The 16,732-nt window shown below is 43.7% G+C and overlaps 1 protein-coding gene across 1 annotated transcript in view; it reads right to left on the bottom strand.

Moving 5' to 3' along the window:
- The window catches only part of LOC130479577 (sodium/hydrogen exchanger 10-like), a 144,604-nt gene that overhangs the window by 117,288 nt on the left and 10,584 nt on the right, over window positions 1–16,732 (bottom strand). The window contains exons 4-7 of the mRNA XM_056851973.1: window positions 12,014–12,130; window positions 8,462–8,623; window positions 7,673–7,772; window positions 3,184–3,327 (exon numbers count right to left, since the gene is read on the bottom strand). Coding sequence (XP_056707951.1) covers window positions 3,184–3,327; window positions 7,673–7,772; window positions 8,462–8,623; window positions 12,014–12,130 — 523 coding nt within the window. The remainder of the gene's footprint in view (window positions 1–3,183; window positions 3,328–7,672; window positions 7,773–8,461; window positions 8,624–12,013; window positions 12,131–16,732) is intronic.

Here is a 16,732-nt window from a genome sequence, read left to right on the forward strand (position 1 = left end):
TATATGCCAAGTAAAAGTGCTAGGGTGCATCCATAGTCTGTCTCCATTTTCTATGGAGTCGTGCAGGTACCCATCTGGAAGAATGGCTCTGTCATCTACTACTACAATTACTTCCTCTCTCCCCCTAGACAATATGATCACTTCTAATGTTGCCAAAGAACAGCTCCAGTGAACGTACATTCAGAGAGCGTATCCGTTAGTTTCACTAGGAAAATAGAATGCCTAGCTTATGTTTGGGACATTTTAACACTTACTACATTATTCTATGTGTTTAACCAGGGATAGGCAACCATTTTGGACCAAGTGCCCCAATGTCTACCTGTGAAAATGTTGGTATCCCTGAAAATAAATGGCTATACTTGGCCAGACATGCTTGGAGCAAGCCAAATCCAAGAAGTGCTACCAGCATCTCAGAGATTCATCTTAGATTCAGCTGCTGCCTCTGCAGGTCTTTGAAGCAGTGGCAGGTGATGATGGATATAAGACAGCCTTGTTGCTGTCTCCTACTACACCACTATCCCCAGAAGTGCTCCAATGTCTTGATTGCTTGAGGGGAGGGAGGGAAGAGATCTTATCCTGAATGCCAAGCAAAATGGTCTAGTATGCTGCTGTAGCAGGTATAGCAAGTGGTGCTACCCTTGAGTTAAACCTATGAAAATAACTCACTCAGGGACCTTCATTCCATTTGAATAATAATTGCCATATTTTGGCCTCTTTAACTCCAAATTTTCAACTCCTTTGTTTTCTAAACCTCTGAAGGAAGTTAGGCAGAAAATTAGTTGAGATGATGAAACAATGCAAAGCCTTCTCAGTTCAACCACAAAAATTAGACAGAAACAGAGGAATAATGTTTTCCTAAAAACACTGTTTCCACAAGGCATGTGAAAATGCATCCCCATGCCAATGGCAGCAGCTGTAAATGCCATGGGAACAAGCAGAAATGGTGTACACACACCACAACTCCACAATGATAGCTGCTGCAGCCACCCCACACCTCTCTCTTTTTTCCTATCACATCTGTGCAAAAACACAGTTATGACAGAAATTGCACCCTATGTACATAACCCAGCAATCCTTCTTTCTCCTCCCTTTCCTTTTCCCAGTTGAGCTGTGCTGTAAAGCTACAGCACAGCTCAGCTTGGAAAATAAAAAAGCCCTCTAAAGGCCAAAAAGGGGATGGGAATGCAGAGCTTAGCTTCATCCTCCTCCCTGTAGTGACAGCAGATGGAACATTCACATTAAAATTGCAGCAGCAGACTCCCCATTAGAACAAAAGAACTAGAATAAAAAGAAGGGGAAAAGGGAGGATCCGGGTAACTACCGACCCATCAGCTTGACTTCCATACCGGGAAAAGTTTTTGAACAGATCAACAGTCAGCCCTTGAGCATTTAGAAAGGATGGATCTGATTACTAAGAGTCAGCATGGGTTTCTCAAGAACAAGTCATGTCAGACTAATCTTATCTCCTTTTTTGAGAAAGTTACTACCTTGCTGGATCAGGGGAGTGCTGTAGACATAGTTTATCTAGATTTCAGTAAGGCTTTTGATAAGGTTCCCCATAATATTCTTGTTGACAAACTGAGAAAATGTGGTTTAGATCCTGTTACTGTTAGGTGGATCTGTAATTGGTTGACAGATCGCACCGAAAGAGTGCTTGTTAATGGTTCCTCATCCACTTGGAGAAGAGTGACTAGTGGAGTGCCTCAGGGATCTGTCCTGGGCCCTGTGTTTAATATCTTTATAAATGATTTGGATGAAAGAATAAAAGGGATGCTTATTAAATCTGCAGATGATACCAAATTGGGAGGGGTAGCAAATACGGTAGAAGACAGAGCCAGGATACAGGATGATCTTGACAGGCTAAAGAAGTGGGCTAGAACTAATAAAATGCACTTCAACAAAGACAAATGTAAAGTTCTGAATTTAGGTAGGAAAAATCAAATGCATAATTATAGGATGGGGGAGACTTGTCTTAGCAGTAGTGTGTGAGAAAAGGATCTTGGGGTCTTAGTAGACCAAACACTGAACATGAGTCAGCAGTGTGATGCGGAAGCTGAAAAGGTAAATGCGATCTTGGGCTGCATCAACAGAAGTATAGTGTCCAGATTACATGAAGTGATGGTATCGCTTTACTCTGCTCTGGTTAGACCTCACCTAGAGTATTGTTTTCAGTTTTGGGCACCACAATTTAAGAAAGATGTAAATAAGCTGGAACATGTCCAGAGGAGAGCAACAAAGATGGTGAGGGGTCTGGAGACCAAGTGCTAGGAGGAAAGGTTGAAGGAGCTGGGTATGTTTAGCCTGAAGAGGAGAAGACTGAGAGGGGATATGATAACCATCTTCTAATACTTGAAGGGCTGTCATATAGAGGATGGTGATGAGTTGTTTTCTGTTGCCCAAGAAGGTTGGACCAGAACCAACAGGTTGAAATTAAATCAAAAGAATTTTCGTCTAGACATTAGGGACAATTTTCTAACAGTCAGAGTGGTTCCTCAGTGGAACAGAGATAGACAGACAGACCGTCAGTCAGTCAGTCTTTATTACGGTCAATGACCAGCACAAGTAACCTATAAAAGCACCAGTTTACATAAATATAGAATATCTGTATATCAGAATAAAACATGCTGATTCACTTATTAACATGAATAAAATCACTTCAGTAAAAGGGGAACACATATCATTAGGGCTGTCACCCCTCATTTCAGGACTGTGGATTGGGGCGGACCCACCTCCACCGTGCATCCATTGCAGAACATTAGGAAGAATTTTCTAACAGTTCAAGTGGTTCCCTTCTAGGCACTGGGGGTGTGTGGGGGAGGTAGTTTTGAGTTTCCTGCATTGTGCAGGGGGTTGGACTAGATGACCCTGGTGGTCTCTTCCAACTCTATGATTCTAAGAAGAATTTTTTTCTGGTCCAGTTTTAAGGGGAAAGCCCCAGGAAGCCCACAACTGTGCAGAGAATCAGCAGCTTCCTGTATTCCATGCAGGAGAAAATCCACATGTGGAAGGAGCCTAAATCTCATGACATTCATACTAGTAGTGGAAATCATACAGTGGTGCATGGGAGTGCATGGAACTGTCAGTATAGGCTGCCAGCGTAGAAATACGCTTATTTTTAAAGGATTTTGGCAATTAATATATAATCTAAAAGACTCATAACTCTACTGAGAAAAAAATTCTTACCTTGTAAGATTTATTGAAAGGTAGACTGTCACAACATAAAATAAAATACGGATATTCATGTGCAGAAATATTTTTTGAGCTACCACAAGTCCTGTGATAAGGTATATCATAAGGTGAGCCAAAAATGTCATCATTGACCAGAACCTGTATAAGAAAAAGCATGTTATATCATCTAATGATTAAAAATGTTATGAATATGCCATGGGCAGAGATAGACAAGCTAAAGTACAAAAGCTCTTCCCCTTCAAAAAGCTTCTCATACAATTTTTTATAAAATTTTAAACCATATGAAGGAGTTGGTTTTTATATGCCGAATTTCTCTACCACTTAAGGAAGAATCAAACTAGCTTACAAGCACCTTCCCTTCCCCTCCTCACCCCACCCTGTGAGGTAGGTGGGGCTGAGGGAGCTCTAAGAACTGTGACTAGCCCAAGGTCACCCAGCTGGCTTCATGTGTAGGAGTGGGGAAACAAATCCAGTTCACCAGATTAGCATCCGCTGCTCATGTAGAAGAGTGTGGAATCAAACCTGGTTCTCCAGATCAGAGTCCACTGCTCCAAACCACCACTCTTATTACAACTATGCTGGCTCTCAAATGCAAGTATGAATGATGTTTTATTTGATTAACTCGTTTCAAAGAAGTACAATAACAATAAATGTTAGAATACACTTTGAGTGGAAATAATATGAAAAACTGAAACCACAGACAGGTAAAACAGAGTTGAACTTACCTGTAACTGTTGTTCATTGAGTGGTCCTCTTTGCAGGCACACATGGGAACTGTGCTTGCGCAGGTCTGCTGCAGAGCATTTGGAAAGCTTATTTTTTAGCCTAGCAACAAGGATTGCTCCCCCTCCCCTCCGTCAACGGTCCTTCCCGCCCTTTCGGACACGTGACGGAGGGGTGGGGAGCATCCTTCCCTCAGTTCTCCTTCTGCCACCGCGGTACCCAGAACCATCTAGGCAGTGAGCCAGGCCACAGCAGGGAAGGAGGGAGGGATGTGTGCCTGCAAAGAGGACCACTCGATGAACAACAGTTACAGGTAAATGCAACTCTGTTTTCATCGTCGTGGCCTCTTTGCAGTCCCACATGGGAGATTAGCACGCTCACTTACTGTGGAGGTCGGTCTGGAAGCTGGTCAATGTAGGATCGAACTCAACACCACTTTCCCCACAGCAGCATGCGCTCCAGAGTCGACGTCCAACCTGTAGTGACGGACGAACGTCCACATGGGCGGCAAGGATGCCTGAGTTCTAGTGGAATGAGTATGGACTGGTAGCAGACAGGGAGTGCTGGTTCCTGCCTAGGCCTTTTTGATGGCCGAGACCACCCACCGTAACAGTGTCTGTGTGGTGACTTGTTTCCCCTTGTTGGGACCTGAGAAACAAACAAAGCAGTGTCTTGCTTAAATTGTCATGTGCAGTCTAAATAAAATAATAAGGCCCGTCTGACATCCAGGGGGTGAAAGAAAAGCGAACCCGTCAATACCCACATGGAAGGCAGAAATTGGGGCCAGGTGGACTTTAATCAAGGTGTTGGAAAGGCCTGCATCCTTAAGGGAGAGGAGGTAATCCAGAACACTGGGCAAGGAGCAGGTGTCTGGTGTAAGGCTCTTTGAAGTAGCCCAATGGGAAAACCAGGTCCATTTAGAATTGTAGGACCGTCTAGTGGTTAATTTCCATGAGGATAAGAGGACCTCTGCCACTCTGTCTGACCATTGGTTCACTGAGGGTAATTAAAGTCTCCCATTATTACTACTTCATCACCTTTGCACGCTTCCCTGATTTCATTCTCCATTTCTAGATCACCCTGAGCCTTTTGCTCAGGGGTCTGACAAAAAGTCCCCAGTACTAAATTACCTTTGGGGCCCAGAATCTTCACACACAAGGATTCTGTGGACGTGTCTGTCCTTTTTATAGTTTCTAGTTTATTAGACACTATGCTTTCCTTGATATACATAGCAACACCCCCTCAAATACGCCCTTCCCTGTCATTTCTATTGGGATGACTGTATTCCACTGGTTCTCTCCCTTCCACCAGGTTTCTGTAATGCTCACTATATCTATGTTTTCCCTTAAAACCATGCACTGTAATACCCCCACCCATTTTTGTTTGGAGGCTTCTAGCATTAGTATAAAAACACCTCCACATTGTCTCTCTCTAACTAATTTGTTGTCTCAGAACATAACTAACAAGAACAGGAAACTCTACCCACTTCAGCAACTCTCCAAAACTACATGGGCTCAAGAGGTCCAAACTGTAATGTTGCAGGCGAGGAGAAAGGGCTGGAAGAATAGTCTGGAGAGCAGTCCAAGGTCATTCACAGTTCAGGCAGAGTCCAAGATATCAATACAGGCAAGGGCAGTCCAAGGCATTAGTCAGAGTCAGTCCAAGAAGTCAAGATATCAGGAATCCAAAGTATAGCAGGGAAACAAGGCTGATAAGGAGGTTGCTTGCACAACAGCCAAGCCTAACTGATGGCTTAAATCCCTTCTCCTGCTGCAGCAGAGCCAGCTGTTGCCAATTAGGCTGATTTCACAGGAGGTGCTTCAGCCCTGCTCTTCCTCATCACTGCTTACAAGGAGGCTCCTCTGTAGGGCCTTCAGTCTCACACTTTGCCGTCTCTGCTCCATTGCCAGACGAACCCGTCTTCTTCTCTGGTCCAGTGGCCTTGGTGAGGCCTCTGGGGACACTGCATCTTGTGAGGTGTCAGGTCCAGCTGGAGTCCTTGAGCTGGCAGGCTAAAGGCATGGTGAGTTATCTCCTGACTCTGGCTGATTCTCTGTTCTGGCAGGCTGTAGACGCTGTGGTTGTTCCTGTGTGACTTCTGCCTGAGGATGTCCCTCTGTTCTGGCTTCTATTTCCTCTTTGTCAGAGGAGGTCTCTGCAGGCTGACTCATGACACAATCAACCCTAACTAAAAGGCACAATACCCTCCTGATACATAACATCTTTCACAGAGAGCACTAAGAATTTCCAGGCTCTGTTAACCCATGCCTCCAAAGATTTCACCTTGAAACTGAAGGCAGGCAGGAAAGGGTTTCTCCAGTCAGGCATAGCTAAGCTTTTAAAAGAGGCTACTGCAGTCAAAAGCTCTGCTCACAACCTGAGTTCGATCCCAGCGGAAGTCGGTTTCAGGTAGCCGGCTCAAGGTTGACTCAGCCTTCCATCCTTCCGAGGTTGGTAAAATGAGGACCCAGCTTGCTGGGGGTAAAGGGAAGATGACTGGGGAAGGCACTGGCAAACCACCCCGTAAACAAAGTCTGTCCAGTAAACGTTGGGATGCGACGACACCCCATGGGTCAGGAATGACCCGGTGCTTGCACAGGGGACCTTTACCTTTACAATCAGGCCACACCTCCAGGCTTCTGGCCTTGGAACTCACAAGGAGAGGGAGGTATTTCTTCAATCCAGCAGTGTCTGCTAGGCCACACCTCCAGGCTTTTGGAACCAACAGAAGTCAGGGAGGGGGTGGGATTCCCCAAGTCAGGCCGGCTGCAGCCAAAGCCTTAAAAAAGAGTCATTCTGAATCAGGGGCTCTGTCAGGCAACATCTCCAGGTTTCTCCCCTCAGAGCAGACAAAGCAAGAAGGACGAAGGGGCCTTTATCCAAGCTGCTGTGCAGCCGTAGCCTTTGAAAGAGCTAGTGAATTCAAGGCTCTGTCAGACCACACCTTGCCAGGGAAAGGGAAGGTCCTTTTATTCAGGCTGGTATGCAGCCAAAGCCTTTGAAAAAGAGCTCTTTTGAATCGAGCTCTATCAAATCATTCCTTCAGGGTAAATTGGTGTCAGAAAGAACAGGCAGCGCTGCTGAGTTACACCTCCCCCCAGGAAGATTAGGAACAGACAGTGGGCGCTCCTCAGCACTATTTTAAAGCCACAGTCAGCATCAGACCCCTTTTGAGCCATAACAACAAAATAGAAATCCAGAAACAGTTCTTCTGTAAGTGTAGTTTATTCTCCACTAAAACGACTATTGATGGGGGGGGGGGGGAAAGCTTTGAGAAAAACAAGTCTCCTCAGCCTCAAGAATGAGGTGAGGGGCAAAAAACAAACAAACCAGAGAACAATAGCTATCCTCTTCGCAGTGGCAAAAAGAGAACTGAGGGAGTAGCGCTCCTCCTCCTGGTCATGTGATAGTTTTGGTGGGAAAGCGCCAGAGGGAGAAGGCGCTCCTAGTCTACTATAAAGCAGTCCCAATGTCTGCCTGCACAGAAACCATAACAATGAACTATACATAATATTTAAAAACAATGTTGAACACACTATAATATTCTATGAATATTATTGAAATTCTATGCTGGCCATTGGCTGTAACAACAATAAACATTAATGATTTGATTGCTCAATTGCATCTTCAGTCTCCATCATACCTGCCAATACTTCTGTATCTTCTGTCATTTCTTTCATGACAGAATAAAGGAGAATTTATTTAGGGTACAGTGTTTTCAAAATGGCTCAAACACATTTAAAAGAGATAAAACACTTACTGATAAAGAAATATTTCTGTTCCTGGACTAAAGCTTAAAGAATCTAAAAGAAGACCCAAAATAGTAACAGAAATAACTCCAGACATTCCAGCCCATTCAGCTAAAAAAAAAAAAAGAATAGAACAAAAATTAATCTTGCATTTGTATATATGTAGGTAAGAAAATTTTCCATTTCTAAAGATTAATTGCTTCACAAAATTAATGAATGGATGCCATTGCCGATATAAAACTAAGTCCATGAACAAGACACACAGTTGAAATCAATGAATGAACAACCATGTTCATGTCATATCATGCACTTATTTGGGTGTGCTAACATTAGGGAGCAATCCTATGTGGTCCACTCAGAAGTAAGTTACATTTTACATCTTACTCCCAGGAAAACATTCTTAGGTTTGCTGCTAAAGTTTTCAGCACCTTCAGGTTTTTTCCTTAAATTTAAGCAATATAAAAGAAATATATACTATATTGTCTATTAATTTATATATACATTACTCCAATAACAATATTTCCCACATACCTCTTTGAATTTTTTTGCATATAGCCATATTTGATCCCCCCATCAACTATTTAATTTGAAGTATTTACTGCCATTGGGCCACAAAATTAGCATGAGGTACTTTTATTATGTGTTCACTAAATATGAGACAAAACAAACAACCTAAATTAGATCACATTCTATTTAGAGCATCAGATCATTTTCTGGTTCTAATTTTTCTGGAAAACCGAGATTGCTGCTGATTAGATATGCCTGCTTAAAAATCTGGCAGTTATACAAAGGTCCCTTACCAAGGAAGAAAATGACATATGCCATCGAGAAGCTTAAAATTACTTCAACTATTTTATCATTGAATACGTGTTTCAAACAAAACAAAACAACTCTTGATGACAAAAATCCAAATATAACACTTGCAAAAAATTTTAGAGTTAATTTTACGAAAATCTCTGTAGCTGAAAAAGAAAGAGAAGAAAAAAAATATGATTTTCCAATTTGCATTACAATAAATAATTTACAAAGAATTGCACCTCCTGTTGTATAACTAATTGGTTCCTATATCCACCTTTCTTTCTTGGAACACAAAATTTTTTTACTTAGCATATCTTTCAATCAGGATAGTATGTACAACTCTATCTGTCTAGTGCATTTTATCTCACTTGTCCTCCAAGGAGGTCAGAGAAACATACATGGTTCTCCCTCTCACATTTTATACTTAAAACAATCCTACAAGGCAGATTAGACTGAGAGAGTGTGACTGATCCAGATCAGGGATTTGAACGCAGATCTCCTAGATTCTAGTCCAACATTTTTAATACCTACCCCACTGATTCCCAAACATTTTATAATAGGACCTACTATCTAAACTTACCGTATATACTCGAGTATAGGCCGGGTTTTTCAGCCCAAAAAAAGGGCTGAAAAATCCCAACTTGGCCTATACGCGGGTCACTACGGTAGGTGGAGGAAGGGGGGAACTTACCGCCACCGCCGCCTCCAGCGCGCCTTCCCCTGGGCCAGGAGCGGCCTGCTGGGCCTCCTGCGCGCCGCCGGGGGCCCGCGGCCGCCGCCTCCAGCACGCCTTCCCCCGGGCCAGGAGCAGCCTGCTGGGCCTCCTGCGCGCCAGGGGGGGCCGCCGCCACCACCTCCAGCGCGCCTTCCCCCAGGCCAGGAGCGGCCTGCTGGGCCTCCTGCGCGCCGGGGGGGGGGGGGGCGCCGCCGCCGCCTCCAGAGCGCCTTCCCCTGGGCCAGGAGCGGCCTGCTGGGCCTCCTGCGCGCCGGGGGGGGGCGCCGCCTCCAGCACACCTTCCCCCAGGCCAGGAGCGGCCTGCGCAGCCTCCTGCGCGCCGGGAGGGGGGGGCCGCTGCCGCCAGCTGATCGCCGCCTTTCCCGGTAAGTAGGGGGTTCAGGGGCTCTTCTCCCTCCCCCCCTAGGGTGGCGCTGGGGTCGGGGTGTGTCTGGAGGGCCAGGGAGGCCGGGCGGGAGGGCAACCCGGGGGTTGTATAAGCCGACCCTCAGCTTATACGCGGGTGCCTAATTTTTCCCCATTTTTGGGGAGAAATTAGGCACCTCGGCTTATACGCGGGTCGGCTTATACGCGAGTATATACGGTACTTTACTGTTCAGGACCCACTTCTAAATATACTGTACTTTTCAGCACACTCTTGATAAGTAACACCATGCTTTCCACCTCTCCAATACAAAATGTAACAATCATACATTAGGTAGCACTGAGAAACTTTAGATTCATTTTTCAATATTTATAAATTCATAGAATTTATGATCAAGAAATAGCTACTACGTGAACTAAGTATTACAAATAAGTTGTGGTTTCTTATCATATGAATGCAGTAAAAGACAACCAGTTCTAGCCATCAGAAATTACTGTAAGAGAATCACAGGCAAGACACAGTGATCAGGGAGGGGAGTAGAGGGACGTTACATACAGCAAATACATTTCAGTCCTATATACTAAACAGTCCAGGCAAACATTCTTCACAATTGTCCTTTCCTTAAAGCTCTTGGGCACCCATATACCCTGTCAAGGACATATAGATTTAGGATCATGTCTTTTTTAAAAAGAAAATGTAACTGAGAAGTTGCTACCTATATGGACAGTGGGGGGAAGGAATGCCATTCCCCACTCCATACCCTATATTCTCTCCTCCCCAGACTCTTCTGTCTCCAACTAAGCCTTTTTCTCCCTGATCAGTTGGACAGCATGGGGAGGGGGGGAGAGAACAGGCTCTCCTGCTACTAACTTCAGCTTCCTGATGGCATGATAAGAGTTATGACATCTTGATGGCAGTGGCAAAAGAAGCACAGCACAAAGCATCCAAGTAAGACTTTGTGCTGCAAGCCTGCCTTCCCACAACACCCAGTCAACTAGGGATGGTTGGATTGTGTTGTTTATGGGGATAGAGAGGCAAGCCATGAAATAGCAGCTTACTCATGACATATTGTCCTGATATCTCTGCTTCAACAATACTGGGAAGATTAAAAACCCTCCTGACATTTTTAAAGAAGATTTGGGGTCATATCAGAGTACTGGCTCAAGTTTGTAGAAAAATCTCCATTTTGGAGTTATATTCAGAACTTTTTATATCAATAAGATTTATAGATGCTGTTTCAGTAACAATAAGATTAAATACACTTTAAAAACAACAGCTAGGGACAGAGACATTGCAGCAAGAAAGGGAAGTTTGAAGTCAGTGAAATAAAAATCCAGAAAGGGATTTGAGGACATAGGGTGCATCCTTACAATTTTCCACATTTCTATCATTGCCAGTATTAATGTAGAGCTTTTTTTAAAAAATGGTGATTCCATATAGCATATGTCAATTACTGTTGTGGTTTTTAAGTCTGAAAAAGCCCTTTAAGTCTGAAAAAGCCATTTATTTCAATGGGCTTAGACTGGAGTAACTCTGCGGAGGATTGCACTGTGAAACAAGGAAAGTGGGTTGGATCTTTTGTATCACTACCATAATATGCTGATGGAAGTGGGTTTTGCTCACCTTCCCCCTTTCCCAGAAGCCATCCGTGAGCTCCCAAAAAAGTGATTCCAGAGGTTGAGGAATCCATGTTGATGAAAGCAACACAGTATGAATAGCTATACTGAGGGGAAAGAGAGTGAAATTGCTACTCCTTCCTGTTCTGCCAACAGCACTTCTATTTGCACAAAACACTAAATTTACAGAGAAGGCAGAGAGTAGCAATGCTGCTTATTGTGTATGTGTGTGAGATACTCGAGGCCAGAGACGGAGTTCCAACAACTACCGCTTACTGGAACTCGAACTGAACTAAACTGCACAACACCCCAACTTATATACAATCCCAACCACCCAGGGCCACACACCCCAAGTCCATGATGGGCGGCTATAGTCCATAGTCCAATGGGAATCACAGGCGAAGGAGCCTGGAGCAGACTTCAAGCTCAACATGAGCCTTGTTCTTAACTGCATACATTACACTGCTCACTTTCCCCTCCTCAGTTCATCCACTTATGTTGTGTGGCTTTTCAGCCATCAGGTTCCCTAACAATTCACACTGCCTTTTCAGAACTCACTAGCAGCTGCCGAAAAAAGAGGAAGATGGGGAAAAGTCATCTCTACCGAACACTTCCTCAGGCAGTATACCATTATTATTACCCAGCCTTTTAGCCACAACTTTAAATAGCTGTGGTGTGAGCAGAGAAGCTCAAATACAGACATCCAAGATTTAACAATTTCTCAGTCTCATGGTATCAGAAGACATTTCTGTCATACTCGTTCTTCAGCCTTATAACCTAGACTCATGACACTATGTGGGTAATATTTTCATGTAAGAACAGGAAATAATGGACTCACCGATCTCTGTGTGGACATTCTCCACAAGGTCACGATATAGATCAAAAAGAATTGATGTGGCAGCATCATTACACAAAGACTCTCCTGTAATTATGTTGATTACTATTTTTGAAAGCCCTAATGAAAAATCCAGAAAATACAAAGCAAATGAATTTCCTTTTTAAATTTGACAAATACAAATAATGATGATTTACTCTAAAAGTGAGGTCATTGCAAAAGTTGGATGCATTTATACAAATGGTATACATTATCATTGGATGCATAAATGGGAAGAGCCATTTTGTGTTAAGAATGTTCACAAATGAACCCGAGGCAGCTTTCCTGTGATTCTCTCTTCTCCCTTTTTCTCTCCTATTTTTAGCCCACCCCCACCCTGTCTTTCTTCCTCCCTTGCCCCCCTCAACGCAGCTTGGGGCTGCTTGCAGGCTCTCAAGTACACATGTACTTGGGAGCCAGCAAGCAGCTTGTGCTGTGTTCAGAGGCAATGGAGCAAGCAATGGAGGAGCAGCAGAGGCAGAAAGACAAGTGCACAAGCCTGGAGCGGGGGAGAGGGGAGCAGGGGTTGGCTGCTGGCTCACGGGCTAGATAACAGGGTTTAAAGGGCTGGATCTGGCCCGCGGGCCACATCTTTGACACCCTTGCTGTCCGAATGGGAGGACCATATACTGGTACAGAACACCCTGATACTTGAATCTCAGGTATTCCTGTGATGGATGTGTATAGATACATGGAAATACACATCTTGCAGATCTATAACTGCAAACCAATCATTTAATTTCAGGAACTGTATAACAGACAATAAAGAAACAACATGGAAATTTTATCATTGAGAAAAAAATTCAACCCTCTTAAGTCCAGGATGGGCCTAGAACCACCAATTTTCTTATCAAACAGAAAATAACTTTGAATAGAATCCTAGAGAGCAGACTGAAGGTGAGACCCTCTCAACAGCACATTTGTCAATTAGTGCAACTCTGCCTCCAACAAGGGGAAAACACTGTTTAAATCAGTAGAAGCTGATAGTAGTGGGGATAACTTAAAAAAACTCCAAACGATAACCTAGCTGAACTATCAACAAGTGTCAGAGGTAATGGGAGACCACCTGGGATGGAAAGGAAGACTACCTGGGATGGAAGACCACCTGGGATGGAAATGAAAGATCACCTGGGATGGAAAGGAAGCTGATAGTACTGGGGATAACTAAAAAAAAAAAAAAACTCCAAACGATAACCTAGCTGAACTATCAATAGGATCCAAGTGTCAGAGGTAATGGAAGACCACCTGGGATGGAAAGGAAGACTACCTGGGATGGAAGACCACCTGGGATGGAAATGGAAGATCACCTGGGATGGAAAGGAAGCTGATAGTACTGGGGATAACTAAAAAAAACAACACTCCAAACGATAACCTAGCTGAACTATCAACAGGATCCAAGTGTCAGAGGTAATGGAAGACCACCTGGGATGGAAAGGTAAGAACCGATTCAGGAAGCAAGCTGAGGGCAGGTCCCTTGGTTGCTCTAGTCAGAAAGGATTTGGCCTTGTAAGGTATCCTTGGAAGCCTATTGTTGGTAGAAGCTGGATTTGGGACGATTTCCAGGCCTACATCTAGAATGATAGGACAGCTCAGAAAGCACCTTCTGAGGAGGATACTGCTGAGCCTGATGCTGGTAAAGTTGTTGATAGCCTTGATATGAGCGCTGGTACTCGGGTACGTAAGAGCGAAGCTTGAAGGAGGTAGCAGTGCTGTGGGTGATCCCAAAAGACCCAGTGGTCTGCTTATTCTTGAGCTGCAGAGCAAGATAAGAGTCACCTGGTGCTGTACTGAGAGTAACTCAAAACAAGCTACAGCACCCAAATTATTTAAGCATAAACAATTTTATGTGAATATAACAAGAACAAAGCAACGATCAGCTAACTATCTATCTAATAACATGCAATAAGTGTATACAGAGTGTGGTGATGAACAACAGATATACAATTATGTACAACAATGATTTTAGCAAATGATTTTAGCAAAATAGTCCCGCAGAATGTATATCGAATACAAAACGTATTAAGCCTTATTCAAGTTCAGTCAGTCTTGAAAACATGGTGAGTCTCTCAGGTTTCACTTGCAATATCAAAGTCAGCAAAGATCCCTTAAAAGGGTAACATCCAACGTCTAGTGGGACCCACAAGTAGAAATTGTTCAGGACCGCATAAAAGGACGCAAATCCCAGGTATTAAATTGTGTTTCACCAAACGAGGCTTCATCAGCCTTGCATGTCTCAGAAGAATTCACAGTGCCTTGTATAAAGGTCAGTATTTTCAAAAGAAAATACTGACCTTTATACAAGGCACTGTGAATTCTTCTGAGACATGCAAGGCTGATGAAGCCTCGTTTGGTGAAACACAATTTAATACCTGGGGTTTGCGTCCTTTTATGCGGTCCTGAACAATTTCTACTTGTGGGTCCCACTAGACGTTGGATGTTACCCTTTTAAGGGATCTTTGCTGACTTTGATACTGCAAGTGAAACTGGAGAGACTCACCGTGTTTTCAAGACTGACTGAACTTGCATACGGCTTAATACGTTTTGTATTTGATATTCATTCTGTGGGACTATTTTGCTAAAATCATTTGCTAAAATCATTGTTGTACATAATTGTATATATCTGTTGTTCATCACCACACTCTGTATACACTTATTGCATGTTATTAGATAGTTAGCTGATCGTTGCTTTGTTCCTGTTATATTCACATAAAATTGTTTATGCTTTAATAATTTGGGTGCTGTAGCTTGTTTTGAGTTATTCTTGAGCTGCGACAAAAGTCATCTGTTTTAGCAGAGAACAAGGATGCACCCTCAAAAGGTAAGTACTCTACTCTGGATCTGATTTCAGGAGGTAGGGCAGTGGAGAGTAGCCACACACATCTTCTCAGAACAATTGACGATGCCTTGGCTCTAGCTGAGGCATCCTCAGAAAGTCTACTTGCATTAATTTGCTGCTTAGAGAGTCTCAAGACCTCTGTGTAGATAAGCTTAGCCAATGGTTTCTTTTCATCAGGGAGTAGGTCCAGATACGAAGTGATCTTCTCCCATAATTGCCTGATAATTAGCTGTGGAAGTAATTTGGAACTGTGAAAGTAATCTGTATATCCAGAGATTGAGCTATCCAAACCATCTGCTCAGAGTATAAACACGTCTTCAGGAAACTGGATCATGATACCCCCACCATATCGTCAGTAGAAGGATCTGATGAAAAGCTGGAACCAATGCTGTCCCTTGAACAGCATGTTGAGAGGAGTGTCTCATAAGAACATAAGAAAGGCCCTGCTGGATCAGACCAAGGCCCATCAAGTCCAGCAGTCTGTTCACACAGTGGCCAACCAGGTGCCTCTAGGAAGCCACAAACAAGACGAGTGCAGCAGCACCATCCTGCCTGTGTTCCACCGCACCCAATATAATAGGCATGCTCCTCTGATACTAGAGAGAATAGGTATGCAGCATGACTAGTATCCATTTTAACTAACAACCATGAATACCCCTTTCCTCCATGAATAGATCCACTCCCCTCTTAAAGCCCTCCAAGCTGGCAGCCATCACCACATCCTGGGGCAGGGAGTTCCACAATTTAACTATGTGTTGTGTGAAAAAAATACTTCATCTGTTTTGAATCTCTCACCCTCCAGCTTCAGCAGATGACCCCACGTTCTAGTATTATGGGAGAGGGAGAAAAACGTCTCCCTGTCCACTCTCTCCAAACCATGCATAATTTTATAGACCTCTATCATGTCTCCCCTTAGCCGCCTTCCTTCCAAGCTAAACAGCCCTAAGCGTCTTAACCGCTCCCCACAGGACAGTTGCTCTAGTCCCCTAATCATTTTGGTTGCTCTTTTCTGCACCTTCTCAAGCTCTGTAATATCCTTTTTTAGGTGTGGTGACCAGAACTGTACACAGTATTCCAAGTGTGGTCTCACCATAGATTTGTACAAGGGCAGTATGATATCAGCAGTTTTATTCTCTATTCCTCATCTAATTATGGCCAGCATGGAATTTGCCTTTTTTACAGCAGCCACACACTGGGTTGACATCTTCATTGAGCTATCCACTACCGCCCCAAGATCCCTTTCTTGGTCTGTCGCTACCAACACAGATCCCATCAGTGTATATGTAAAGTTGGGATTTTTTTGCCCCAATATGCATCACTTTACACTTACACTGAATTTCATTTGCCATTTTAATGCCCATTCTTCCACTATGTAGAGATCCTTTTGGAGCTCTTCACAGTCCGATTTTGTTTTAACCACCCTAAATAATTTGGTGTCATCTGCAAACTTGGCTACTTCAATGTTTAACCCCAACTCCAGGTCATTGATGAACAGGTTGAAAAGCACCGGTCCCAACACAGATCCCTGAGGCACCCCACTGCTCCCATCCCGCCATTGGGAGAACTGACTATTGATTCCTACTCTGCTTCCTATTTTTCAGCCAGCTCTCAATCCATAAGAGGACTTGTCCTCTTATCCCATGACTATGAAGTTTACTTAGCAGTCTTTGGTGGGGGACTTTGTCAAAAGCTTTTTGGAAATCCAAATACACAATATCCACAGGCTCATTCCTGTCCACATGCTTACTGACGCTTTCAAAAAACTCTAATAGGTTAGTGAGACAGGACCTACCCTTACAGAAGCCATGTTGGGTTTTGCCCAGCAGACCTTGCCCTTCTATATGTGT

This window comes from Euleptes europaea, chromosome 6 (genome assembly GCF_029931775.1).
Source record: "Euleptes europaea isolate rEulEur1 chromosome 6, rEulEur1.hap1, whole genome shotgun sequence".
NCBI classification, from domain to species: domain Eukaryota; kingdom Metazoa; phylum Chordata; class Lepidosauria; order Squamata; family Sphaerodactylidae; genus Euleptes; species Euleptes europaea.